Genomic DNA, 14,559 nt, shown 5'->3' on the forward strand with positions numbered 1-14,559 from the left:
TAATTGCTAGTTGAGTTTGAACTGGTGATCCACAGCACACAATCCCGTGACACTAGCCCCTACTCCAAGCTCCTTGCCCCAGAGCTCAAGCAATATTACTAAACAATGTATTACTGAGTTCAGCTGAACAACATTTCATTATTTTACTGCTGATTTCGTCACGACTACTTGAACATTTATATTCTTGAGAGTTGATAACATTGATAACTTCTTTTGGAGATGTTAGATGTAGTTGAATTTTTCAAACTTGTTTGGAATGCTTTTCTTAGGAATGGTAGGCTGCCTGCTAAGGAATTGCTCAAACCTAAATTATATTCCACTGACAGAAAGAAGTTACTAAAGGTTTTTGCAAATTTAGGGCTGACATTGATCAGTTCATTATCTATAGTTTAAAGAAATTTTTTCATTTTTCTTTTTTTTTGTGTTCACCGTCCTTTTTTTGCTGTGGTCCAATAGAGGAGCTTATTTTTTCTTGGAAGCAATACCTGCTGATGCTCTTATGACCTTGCTTTGAATTTTACAGTGCAGTTTGTAATGTCATTTAACTGTGTCTTTATCTATGTCCCTTGATATCAAGTACTGCCTTCTTTCAGTTTTTCATGACATTCTGATCCCATTTCTAATCCAGGATTTAGTTGTATTTAATCTGCTCCCACTAGTTACTTTTTTAGGAAAACAGTTTTCAAAGTAGCCTGTAACTTTGTATTAGAACACATTACATTTTTCGTACACCAGGTGTGTTGTGTACATCTTTCCAACACGTATTTTGCAAATTATTCTTGAATTCCTCAATCCTTTTTTTCATTTATGACCCCATTGTTTTCCAATTTTTTTTTATTTGTGTCATGTACTCTGTTACTGAAAACTGGCAGTTGACCATCATGAGCTGAGGAACTGTTAACTAAGGGGATCATGCTATGACTTTGCAGTCTCAATGCAGCTGTAAAAATGCTACAAAAAATGGTGCTGCTGGTTCCCACTACTCTTGTACATTGTATGAACATTCTAATTACATGAAATGGTAAGGGACTTAAGTAAAACTACAGAACAGATGTGCTCTAAAAAATTAAAGTCCCCACTAAATATTATCTCATTGTGCTTGGAAGTCAAAATGTTTAATAATGTACCAAGTTGTTTCATAAATAATTTTATGACTTTCCATGAAACTACTTCAGCAGCATAAGCTTCTAAATGCTGATCACTGCAAAAACTGTGAATATCAATGTTTTCCTATTTATATCCCTTTGTAATGTAAGTGGGAACTCCTCTTTTCTCCATACCTGATCTGCAGTAACTTGATGCTAAGTTATTTCCATCCATATTCAGTATTCCTGTTGTCAAATGGTGTTCAGAAAAATGTATCTACATGATTTGCAGGCTGTAATTCATCTAAAGAAACTGGAAGTTAATAGTCAATACAAATCTTCCAAGTGTGTGATCACATTGTCAATGTGTAAAATTCTCTGACATTTCAGCCACTGTTGCAGATGGCTTTCCTCAGGGTGTTTTTGCTCATTGGCTGAAATGTTAGAAATTATACACATTGAGAAAGTGACCACATACCCAGAAGAATTTTACTAACCATGACAACAGCCTCAAAAGCTAGCATTTACATAATGTTAACTCAAAAGCTCACTGATGTTATTTTTTAACCCTCGAATGTTTTGACATAATACACTTATTTTAACCTTATTTTTGTCTTTGCATATTTCAAACTCAAAAATTTCATTTATATACGATTCTTTTAATCCTGACAGCCAGAAATCTGCCCTAAAAAAGGTTCTGCCCTGACACCAGTTAAGGACATGCCCTTGAGTATAAATGTTCCCCCTAAAAGGTTTTGCTATCAACCCAGCCAATTTCTCTTTCCCATTCCTTTTGATATGTAGACCATGCTTTGTAAAACCCCACCTGGCAACAGCACAGGAGCAGTCGGTCTGACTCCAATTTGAGTCAACTCACATGGCTGAAACTATCTTTGTGTCTTTTCAGTTCATAGAGAATTAAATTAAGATAACAAACTAGTTTGCTCCTGTTGTCTTTCAGAACTTATATTTCTAGTTGAATAAAGGATAATACTTCTGGTAAAATTCTTAAAATACTTTATTTCTTTTATTTATTTATTTTACACCTGCTTACTGTATAGGTCTGGCAGTATCACTGTACTCATTTCCTATCTTCATATTCTGGAGGTATAAAATATGGTTTTTTGTTTCCAGTTCGTTCTAGTGGCAAATCAAGTGCACGGTTGTCAGTGCTGAATGCAAGCTCTTCAGCATCTGGCTCAGACAGTCCACCAACCTCTTTGGGACATACACCATCAGAACACCCACCAGTGCCAGTGCCTGCAACAAGGTCACGCCACCTGAAGCACAAGAAAGAACTACACAAATTGAACTCTGCAGGTACTGAAGCAATCTCATGTAATAATATCCATTGCGTCAATTTCCTTTTTCATAGTTACCTTCATGAGCAATTAAATTTGAGACGCCTGTCATGATAACTGTGACACTATGTAATATACACTCATTGAGACACTGAAAGGATAGGTTAGCTATTCTGATCCACAACTGCTTATTTGCTATCTATAACTCATGGAAGTTGATATAAGCGTGTTTTCCTGCAAACATATTCAATTGCATACCAATTGTGCCCCTTAGAATTGAGGTTAGGAAGCTTGGGAGTGATCCTGCTTGCATAAATAGGAAACAATGGGCTGGTGCATTGCCTTGCCAGAAGTACTAGTTGCCTCCAGGATGCTGCAAGCAAACAAATGGATGCTACTATTCAGACAATCAGTTCTGGTATTATTCATCACTAACAGACAATAGAAAATGCATCAAAGACTTCACTTGACATTATATAAACACCCCTCATGTGAGAATAACTTCACCACCTATTTGAATAATGCCCTGTTAGCAAATTGGTTGCATCACACCGTGTAGTTTTCAGCATACTTGCATCCTTTCATCATCATATACTAACATGACTCATCCATCTATGATACATCTTTCCATACTTCAAGCATACAGCAGCATTGTTCTTGCTACCCAAACACTTTTGATGTGCATGAATGAATGTAGTGCAAAGGTCTCTGTATACTATAATGAAGAGATGGTTCTGGATGATACAGTTGGTTGCTGTTTCATAGTTTGCAGCATTGTGGTTTGCTACATTGTGATCTTTCCATCCACTGTCATGATCCAAAATAGTTGGCAGCAGCTTTGTTTTCAACACAGTATTACCCATAGTAGTTTTTCCTGAATTGAATATCACAGTACACCATTGACTTGGCAGCATAGAAGAAACACAGAGACTACATGATCTGAGAGGTGGAGATTCGTATTCATTGTGGAGCCAATATCTGGCCACAATAAAAGGTGCTATTTCATGTGCTGTGGTACACACACACACACACACACACACACACACACACACACACACACACACACACACACACACACACACACACAATCAGCTATCTCTCATGCAACTGCTCATGTGTGTAATGTTTCATGTATTCTGTAAATTTAAAAGCAGTACTGGCATTCATATAAGAATAATGTAAGCTGTAAGTACTTTATAGAGAAGAGGTGAGAAAGAATGAACAGATTAGCATAATTCAGTGAAACCACTCACATAGCATACAAAGAAGGGAGGTAGAGGATTTCTGTTATATAAAAAGTACTGTGTGACTAATAATACGAGCATCAGCAGCATTCTAGTCGTAAGTATTTTTGTAGAAACTACAGAGGTGCTTTACATTCACTACTGAAGTAAAAATGTAAAGAATAACAGCAGACATCCAGAAAGATGAGGTAAAAGGGAGGAGCCACAATATGCTCAAAACAGACTACTACCCACAAAATGCAAGGATCAGGATTTGAATCAAACCATAGTCTTTCACACAGTCAAGTTTTGTAACAGCCCACACTCCACTTCAAAGTGAAAGAGTAATTCTGGAAATGGATTCCTTGAATGTGGCTAAGTCACTTCCCCGTGACATTTTTTTTCCATGGCTGTGAATCTGGCATTATGTGCAGATGAGTGTAAAAAGTACATATAGGAGAGAAGTACTGACAAAATTAAAGCTTATGAGAAAGTTGTGAATTTTGCTTCGAAAGCTCATTTGGTAAGATCATTATCCACCAAAGAGCAGGTTCCAAATCTGAGCCTCATCTAACACACAGATTTCATGCTTGCTTTCCTTTCAGTGCTGCTCTGCAGTGTGTACTGTTTTCCTTGCATAATAATGTTTTCTCTTACATAGTATTTTATGATCAATGGACATTCTACGATCCATATGATGTTACAAGCTTCAAAAGTTATCCATTTTTTACAGATACCTGAAGATTGATTTAAATGTGTGTCTCTTCACAAGTCAGCTTATTTTTCTCATCACTGATCCACGGAATCTTCTTCTTGATCTTCTTGACAATATTTATGTTTAATCCTTTATGAAATTACAGGTTACCATTACACAGGTGACACAGTCTTGTGGCAGGTTCTCAACACTTTTAACTTATAGCTTCAGATTGGTGAACTTTGATCCTCAGAATGGTGTGCATCTGCATTGAGTGGTGCTGGTAGAGGACACACCAATAAAAATATGTGTATGTTAGTTTCCCATACATACTGAGAATGAGGCATCCATCCAATTTCAGTGGATTTGGACAACAAGAAAGTGTAGGCCATAATCATTTTATATTTTCCAATATGACAATGATGTTATGGTAAATGTTATTGAGGTGTTCCAAGAACTCTCAGTTTCCCCAATCATGTGCTGTAATATAATGTGGCGAAAAATGGTTCTTTGTGGTGAAGTTTGGGATTTGTATCATTGCTTAGCACAAGAAAACAGAATACCACATCATACTGTGGATATCCTCCACCAAATAAATAATATATGCATCACAACTCAGGAATCATTCAATGGTAGAAATAAGCTCCAGGAATTCCAGTTTTATTTCGCACAGTAGATGTTCGGCGATAAACTACATGAAAAATTGACTTAACACTGTCTCATGACTGACGTCAAACTGAACTCCAACTGAGAAATGGTGGTGTACAAATTGCCTATATTTATGAGGGTTGGAACTTAAATAGTGGCAACTACTTATTCACAACTGATACAAAAGTGTTTTGCACCTGTTACTGTCCCTCCAAGTTGTCACAAGCATTGTGTAGAACCTGTTGCCAGTGATATTGAAGGCATAGTATATCATTAGAAAAACCTGTTTTGTTGATGGTGTGAATGGAGCGGTCTACTGCCTGTCGAATCTCTGGAACAGTTCTGAAGTGAATGCTACGAAGTGGTTCCTTCATCTTCGGAATCAAGTCAAAGTCACAAGGACTTAAATCTGGGGAGTATGGTGGATGGCACAGTATTTCCCAGTCCCATCGACCAAACAGAGCAGCCACTGCTTGCACAGTATGCGCTCGCACATTGTCCTGCAAAATGATGGGTGGGTTGTGCAGAAAGTGTCGCTGCTCCTTTGGCAAAGCTGGTCACAGGTGATGCTCCAAAAATGAACAGTAATACTGTGCATTGACGGTCTGCCGTGGAGATACCTAATGCATTAGGATAACACCATCACAGTCGTACACGAGAATCACTATAACCTTAGACTGCTCCATTTGCGCCATCAACAGAACAGGCTCTGATAACGATATACTGCACCTTCCACATCACTGGCAAAAGGGTTCTACACAATGCTGGTAACTTCTTTGAAGGACAGTAACACATGAAAACATGTAACTCTTTTGTATTGATTGTGAATAAATAATTGCCACTATTTAAGTTCCAACCCTTGTATATGATTTTAAACAGTTACTGACATTGTTACATATTAAATTTTTAGGTTTAACAATTAAAACTTTTACATACATCTTCCCAACTTACATAGAAATTAACATGAAATAAAAGTGAATAATTTCATTCAAAGACAGGAAAGAATCTGTTTCTATTAAGACTAAAAATTACATGTTTTATCATTACAACAATATACTTCATTAATTTGCTGATATCATTTTACTTACTTAAAGGATAATCATCCTATCATTTTCAGGTGAACAGAAGGATTAGTTTTATTGAATGAAAGGCCAAGATTCAATTAATTAAATTTTGTTTGAGTAAAACTTTACATTTCTATATAGTCATAATTACAATTGCAATAACTAATACCAATTAAAACATTAGTATGCTTAATTCTGACTGAAAAATTATCATGTCATATTTATATTATGGATACAATTTTTTTTATACTTTACTTTGAAAACATAAAAATAGCTGCCTTTCAATGACTAGAAATATTGGAACTTTAATTCTTAATTATTCCATAATTACAATAGCAATCTTATTCCTACCATGTGCCTGAAGTTTTTATAATGTACAAATTGTGATGGTACACCGGCTTTTAACCCAACATGTTTTCTTCATTCTGTATATTGGTGAGGCCCAACGTAAACACTGTCAGAACATTTATTTATTTATTTATTTTGTGTTCCATACATCCTTATGGGAACATATCCCTAGATATAGAACAGGTCAAGGTTTTTTACGGATTATTGTTTGGTGCACAGATACATTGATCTTATCATTAGATTAAAGAAACTGTGAAGTTTAGCATATACCCTTACATATTAGTTAAGATACAAGACATCTGAAAGAATATACAGGCATACATAAATTTGGGTATTGTATTAAGTTACACTGTACTTACAGAGTGTGATTAAGCAATTGTAGAGGTCACACAGTAAGGTTTAAGCACAAACAAGAGATTCTATGCACTTTTGCTAAGAAATTCATCAATACTGTAACAAGATTCTAAAAGGAACTTCTTAAGATTTTCTTTAAACTTTGGCATGTTTCCAACCTGTTCTTTAATGTGCGGTGGGAGGGCATTAAAAATCTTGGTGCCACTGTATAAAACCCCCTTCTGGACCATGCTTTTCGTTTTTAGCTTATAATGGGTATCCAGTTTCCTTCGGGTGTTATAACTGTGGTATGAGCTATTGATTTTGAATAAGTTGCTATTTTTTGAAACAAAGCACATCAGGGAAAATATATATTGGGAAGGTGTTGTAAGGATTTGTAGAGCTCTAAACAGATCCCTGCACGAGTGCCTAGGATGTACTCCACACATAATTCTTATTGCTCACTTCTGTGCATGGAACACTTTTTTTGCTATTGGTTGATTTCCCCAAAATATTATACCGTAGGCCATAAGCTGGTGAACATAGCCAAAATATGCAGTTTTTATTGTGCTGATTTCCCTAGTGTCTGAAATTATTCTTAAGGCAAATGTTGCTGAGCTTAGCCTTTTGCACAGATCTTGAAATGGTAGTGCTACTTCATTTTTCTAGCTACATGCAGACTCAAGAATTTGGAGGACTCAATCTTCAAAATCTTGTGCTCTCCCATTTTTAGGTTCATTTCATTAGTAACATTTGTGTTAGAAGAGAAATGAATGTAATTTGTCTTTTTTAGGTTGACTGTAATGCCATTGGTTTCAAACCAGTTTGTCAAATCTGCAAAAGCTTTATTTGAAGCCTCATTTGACACATTCCCTGAGAGATTATTAACTGATAAAGTGGTGTCGTCAGCAAAAATGAGTATTTTCCCATATTCTGTACATAGTGCTAAGTCATTTATAAATATTGGAAAGAGCAGTGGGCCCAATACCGAGCCTTGAGGTACTCTTGCAGGAATGGAGCCCCATTCTGAAGATACCTGGCCACCATGCAGTCCTTTCATGATTGCTTTCTGCTTTCTAAGACACAGATAGGATTCAAGCCACGTGCCTACGGTTCCACCCATTCCTAGGGTTTTGGCTTTACTCAAGAGAATATGGTGACTTACACTGTCAAAAGCTTTTGACAGGTCACAAAATATTCCAAACGTCATCATATTATTATTTATGGCTTCCATAACATTGTCAACAAAGGCATGTATTGCATCCACAGTTGATACCCCTTTCGGAAAGCCAAACTGGCTACTGCTGAGGATGTCATATTTACTAAGATGCTCAACCATTCTGCTATGCATCAATTTCTCTAGTACCTTGGAGAAAACTGAGAGTAATGAAATTGGTTGATAGTTTGTAGCCTCAGTCTTTTCTCCCTTTTTGTAAATTGGCCGTATAAGCCCATATTTTAGCCTGTCAGGAAAAACACCTTCTTCCAGTGACATATTACTAATATGGCAGAGAATTGTACTTATTTCTTTACAACAGTATTTAAGTAACTTTCTGGAAATGTTGTCAACTCCAGCAGAATTTTTACATTTTAAAGACACAATTATTTTTTCTAATTCTATCACCGTAGTTTTTCGAAGATGCATCTCATCTATTTTGTTGGTGAGGCCCAATGTAAACACTGTCAGAACATTTATTTATTTATTTATTTTGTGTTCCATACATCCTTATGGGAACATATCCCTAGATATAGAACACCATTTGGTTGGTGACTGTTAGGAAATGATTATTAAAGATATTAGCCACCATTTCGGGAGCATCCACCGATAGGCTCCCAATTCTTAATCTAATCACTTCTTTGTCAGATAGGCTTTTCTTCGTCTGGCTTTTAACATATTTCCATATGGTTTTCATTTTGTTATTTGATCAGTCAATTTCCTTTTTTAGATACATACTTTTAGATTTCTGGATCACCTTCCTTAATATCTTAGAGTACACTTAAAATTGCCCCATCACTGCAGTATTGTTAGACTGTCTGGCTGAGGCATACAATTCTCTTTTTGTTTTAAGTGAAATTTTGATGCCCTGGGTAATCCAAGGCTTAAATGCAGGGTTACATTAATTTTCTCTGGCTCTTTTATTTGGAAACACCTCCTCATAAAGATTTGATGTTAAATTAATAAATACATTAAAATTTGTGTTGACATCTGCTGAGTTGAATACTTCAGACCATTCTATTTACTCTAGCTTCTGCCTGTATGTCTCCATTGTTTCTTTATTTATTGGTCTCACATTTTCCTAGATAGCTTTTGGTTTTCTGTTAAGATTTAAATAGGGGATTGTCAGAAGTATAGCATCATGGTCTGACAGCCCATTTAGGACTTGACTGACTGTCAAGCTACTGTGCCTAGACTTATCAACAAACACATTATCAATTAGAGTACTGGAGTGGTCAGTTACCCTAGTGGGAAATTCAACTACTTGCATTAGATTGTAATAGCTCATTAGTTGCTCCAGCTCCATTCTGTCATAACTTTCATTCAGGAAATTTACATTAAAGTCACCTAATATTATGACTGAAATGTTTTTTTCTGTACAGTTTTGATAATATTGCTTCAATCTGTTTGAGATAGATTCCAAGATTCCCTGCAGGTGCTCTATAAATTGATAATATGACTACTGCTACACTATTTGTTGCCAGTTCTATACCACACACTTCAAAGTGCCATTCAATACAAAATTTGCTTACATCAAGAGTTCTAAATACTACATTATTTCTGACATAAATCACTGTTCCGCCCCTCTCCATGTTGGATATGCAATATTGAGATGCTAAACTGAATCTGTCTAAGCACAACATCTGAATACCACAAGTGACAAGATGTTCAGTGAAGCATAGTATATCTGGTTGCTTTTCTCTTTCAATATCATTTATGTTTATTAGTAGCTGGTCTAGTGAATTTTTAAGTCCTCTTAGGCCAATGTTCTGATAGAAAATTGTGAGTGGTTTAGTCTTTCTTAAATCTGCACCATTTTTACGATTAGGCTCACTTGGTATCAGGGTACTTCCACTGTGGACATGTAGGCCTACTGTTGGTTTGAGCTTTGGAACTTCTGCTATATCTTCTTCCTCTGTATCTGCATCCTCTTCCTCTGCACAATAGCTTAAATTAATTCAAATTATTAATTTGCTGCAAAAGAAAATCTTCAGTGTATCCAAATCCAAATAACCAGAAAATACAAAATCAAAGCAACATACTGATATTACAGATATGACTTTTTTGGGAGAATGGGAATAAGACTGGAAAAAGGACATAGGACACCAATGGGTTGTGGTATTACAATGCCCAGATGTGTCCTCAGAGTATTTCCAGATAGTATGTTTAAATAAAATCTTCTCAGTTTTCAAGCTAGATCACATCAAACAAAGTTCTACTAACTATTAGTTGTTTTACTCCTGATGACAGTAGTGGAGACAGCCGTTAAAAGATCTAGAATTTTATTTGACTTGGTACAACCTGAAAACCAAGAATATTTCATTCATAGGGCTCTTTTCTTCTCATCCCATACAGTAAGTCTCCCCTGACCTGTGGTTCTGAGTGACTTTCCCAAAATCTACCCCTTTTCCTAGACCTCTCCAGTCCTTTTCCTTCACCCTTCTTTCTTTGCCTTCAACCCTTCTGCATGAAGATAGAGCCACTGGCTCCAAAAGCTTGCCAATCACAACAGTCTTTTATGTGTGTGTTCTGCCACAGCTTGGTGAGTAGATTTTTTATCTATACAATTAAATAATTTTATCAATAATTGATTGTTTTCATCATTATGTTCTTCCAAGAGTTTGATGTATGTCTGTAGTCTCATAGATTACACATACTAGCTTAAATGATAGTTTGGTTGCCACTTCCCCAATTCTTTTAAACATTTCTAAGGAATGTTATCTATGCCATCAGCCTTGTTTGATCACAAGTCTTCCAGAACTCTGCCAAGCTCTGTTTCTAATAATGGATTCTATTTCTTCTTCAGTCACATCATCAAACTCTTGCTTTTAATTTCACTGAAAATTATTTGAACTTTTCTATATGCTGAATCTATCTTTCTGACAGCCATTTCCTTTCCCATTTCTTAACATTTGTCCTGCAGCCATTTTGCTGTAGCTTTGTTGCAGCTCCTACAGATTTCTATTCTAAGTGATTTTTATTGGTGAATACCTTCCTTTTTCTGATTGTTTTTGTGTGAGGGGGTACCTAAAAAACTGGAATAATGCTGCCATTGGCAGAGCTTGTGTAGTACACATTCCCGTCACTAGGCATGTATAGCACAACTCATTGCGAGCTCAATGCTGACCTGGCTTGTCCTGCTCATCTACAGTGATTGTTTTTATTAGTGCTGTTTTGTTCTTGTTTCATTTTTTATGATGGCAAGTTTAAGTGAACAATGTGCAGCTGTGAAATTTTGTTTTCTATTCAGTAAAAATACTGCTGAAACTGTTTCAGTGTTGAAAACAGCTTAACAATATGACGCTATGGGAAAAACTCAAGTGAATGAGTGGTTTGCTCAGTTTAAAAACGGTGACATATTGATTGATAATGAACCTCATGCTAGACATCCATCAACTGCCTGAATCAATGAAAATATTGAAAAAATTCAGAGCTTGTGATCACAGATCATCGACAGACAATTCATCAACTGTTAGAGGTTAGAGGGTTATCTCAGAGCTTGGTTCAGCAAATTTCAATGGAAGATGTGGTAATGAAAACGGTAGCTGCCAAGTTTGTTCCTCGGGTTCTGACTGACAATCAAAAGGAACATCAAGTTGAAACATGTTGTGCTTTGAAGCAACAGCTTGAAACTGATCCAGATTTTGTGGTGATGAGTCATGGTGGTATGGTTAGAAAGCAACAGTCAGGCCAATGGAAGGTGTCATCATCATCCCATCTAAAAAAAATGACATCAAATCAAATCAAACATCAAAAAAATGCTGATTTGCTTTTTTGATACCAAGGGCATAGTTCATTCAGAGTTTGTTGCCCCAGGTCACACTATCAATCAAACCTTTTATTTGTTAATAAAATAGAAAGAAACTTCCACATGGGAAAATATTTTACAAACAAAGATTCCAAGACTTACCAAGCAGGAAAGCGCTTTCCCACTTGGTAAGTCTTGGAATCTTTGTTTGTAATATAAACCTTTTATTTGGAATTTTTAAGAATATTGCACTACAGTGTTCATCAAAAGAGACCCATTTTGTGGCAGACAGAAGACTAGTTCTTCCACCATGACAACACACTTGCACACATAGACATTGTTTCTGTGTGAATTTTTCTTGTTTCTATCCATGAAAGGGCACAAAAGGATACCAGTTTGACAACATTGAAGAAGTCAAGAAAAAAAATGAGGCAAGAGCTGTCAGTTATTTCTCAAGATTACAAAAAATGTTTCAAACACTGGAAATGCTGGTGGGACAAATGTATATTAGTTGTAACTGAGAGTATTTTGAAGGGGATAAGATTGTTTTGTATACAATTTAAAAATAGAGGCAAAATATTTGGATTTAAAAAAACTGCAGTTTTTTCTGGGTACCTCCTCACATTTCCTTCTTTTATTGAACAACTGAATTATTTTTTTCTGTCACCCAAGTTTTCTTTGCCGTTATCTTCCTTGTATCTATATTTGTCTGTCTGATTTATGTGATTGCTTCTTCAACTGAACTACTGAACTGACTACTGTAATATTCATTAGCACGGTATGTATGGCCTTAGAGAACTTCAAACACACTTCACCGCTTCTCATTACACATATACACAGGTTCTCCTATAAAGTTACTTTTATCTTAATAATATGAATATTTATATATGTGTTTGGAGAGAGAGAGAGAGAGAGAGAGATTGATTTTTGATAGAGATTTTTACTTTAACTCGTAACTGGTATCTGAATTTTGGTTGCCGCCTACTTGAATGATCAGCTTCTGCACCAGTTGGTGACGTAATACAATTTGGAGGAAGTTGTTGTTCTTTAAGGTTTAAAATACGACTCTGTTGGTTACTTGGCCATATTTTGTATAGCTTTGAGCCCAAGTTTTCATAGCTTTTCATACCTAAGGGACCACTGTTGGAAGTAAATAAGATCAAACAGCAATCTGCTTTTCGTGAGAAAAGGAGATTGCTTGGCACACAAATTTCCTTCAAACTACACGTCTTGCTATGTCAAAATTGGTCACTGGAGTTCAGCACCATACTATTGTACAAGAACATAATCCAATTACTGTAATTAAGAAATTATGAGAGGTTGTTACTTATTGAATGAAAACTATAGAGAGTGCATTTCTTTTCCTGTATTTTAGTGAACGTTGTACACTTACAATTCTGTCGATTGATAGATGGCGATGACAATGAAGTTCACCTCCTTTTCCAAAAACAAGATATTTCTATTCTTCACTTCCAAGAAATTTGTATACATAAATGTTTGGCAACTCTTACACATACGTTACTTTACTCGGTTTTATCACTAAAATATCAATTTTCATTAAATGTAACAGTATGTGTTCTGAGCGATGGCCTAGCAACACGTCCTTAACAGTAACTTAAATGTTGTGATTGGCACCTGTCATGACATTGGTCAGCTGCTATAATGCACTTTCACCATGAGGCCATGTCAAGAAGTTGTCATCACTATAAACTGGAAGCAAGAAAGGCACAAGAACACAATGTTGAGAGCTGGTTCCTCAGAAACCTCCATGAAAAAGTTTGTTACAGCTGCTGACTGTGGGGATCTTATCTCAGTACCATCTATTATCCCATAATATTGAATACAGTATAGAAAGTATATTGTCATTTGGGTATGGTGGAACAGTTTGAACATTCCAAGTGGAAACTGTTTTGCCAAAAGATCCTCTGTGTTTTCTATAGGCACCCTCATAAAATATAACACAACATCCACGCTAACTGTTACGCAGTTTTAGCCTATTCATTTTCTTGAGTGTCTCGATAAATGTCTGCAAAATAATAGCATGGTGGTCACAGAGTTCTACTTTGGGTGTCAATGATCTTACCACACGTTTTGCCTGTCTGCATGTAAGTGAACAACATTAACTATGGGCCTAAGAGTGACCCCTTCCTTGTGCTTTTTGGCAATTCATGCAGCCTGGGAGATCTGGTGGCATGTGTATCAATTTCTTCATCACTTCACGACATTTAAGAACTTTCCTGTCTTTCCGAAGATGGTCTACTTTGGTTCATGACTAAGTTTCAGGCATGTGTCATTCTCTTCTAATTGTTGCATCTTCTGGCAGTAGTCTTCAGTGTTAAGGACCACAGTAACATTTTATTTACTGGCCATTAAGACTGCCAAGTCACCACTCTCATGTAATGAGCATAAGACCTGTCATTCCTCTTGGCTAATATTAGATTTCAGTGGCTTAACTTTCAATAGAGCACAGCTGGTAATTACCTTTACATCATCCACTATATCATGCAAGAGAGGCCTTGTGAACTACATTAATTCATTGTGTTCCATAGTTCCCAATAAAAACGAGAATCTTCAAGAATGTGGATCAAGTCAAGGTATATACACTAACATAAAAAACAAAACAAAAAATCACAACACTGAAAACTAATTAATGGGAAGTAATGAAATTTTGGAAATACATTTGCCTAGGTGGCATATTTAAGTAATTAATGTTGCAAGATCGTAGGTTTATGTAAGCAAGAGCTAAGCCATTGCAAATGTGATATGCTGGTACATTAATAACTGGTTTAACTGTCTGAATATCAAATGCAAATATGAAAATGGACATGCATGGTATTGTACTGGTGCTGGATGTCAGTTTTTAGAATGCAGTTCCATGCCTGTTGCCGTTGGTGAGTCA

The 14,559-nt window shown here is 36.1% G+C and overlaps 1 protein-coding gene across 1 annotated transcript in view; it reads left to right on the plus strand.

Annotated features, from left to right (window-relative positions):
- Positions 1–14,559, plus strand: part of LOC126353934 (uncharacterized) — a 336,644-nt gene that overhangs the window by 225,823 nt on the left and 96,262 nt on the right. The window contains exon 7 of the mRNA XM_050003196.1: positions 2,220–2,405. Within this exon, the coding sequence (XP_049859153.1) occupies positions 2,220–2,405 (186 nt within the window). The remainder of the gene's footprint in view (positions 1–2,219; positions 2,406–14,559) is intronic.

The sequence above is a fragment of the Schistocerca gregaria genome, chromosome 3, assembly GCF_023897955.1.
Source record: "Schistocerca gregaria isolate iqSchGreg1 chromosome 3, iqSchGreg1.2, whole genome shotgun sequence".
NCBI lineage: Eukaryota > Metazoa > Arthropoda > Insecta > Orthoptera > Acrididae > Schistocerca > Schistocerca gregaria.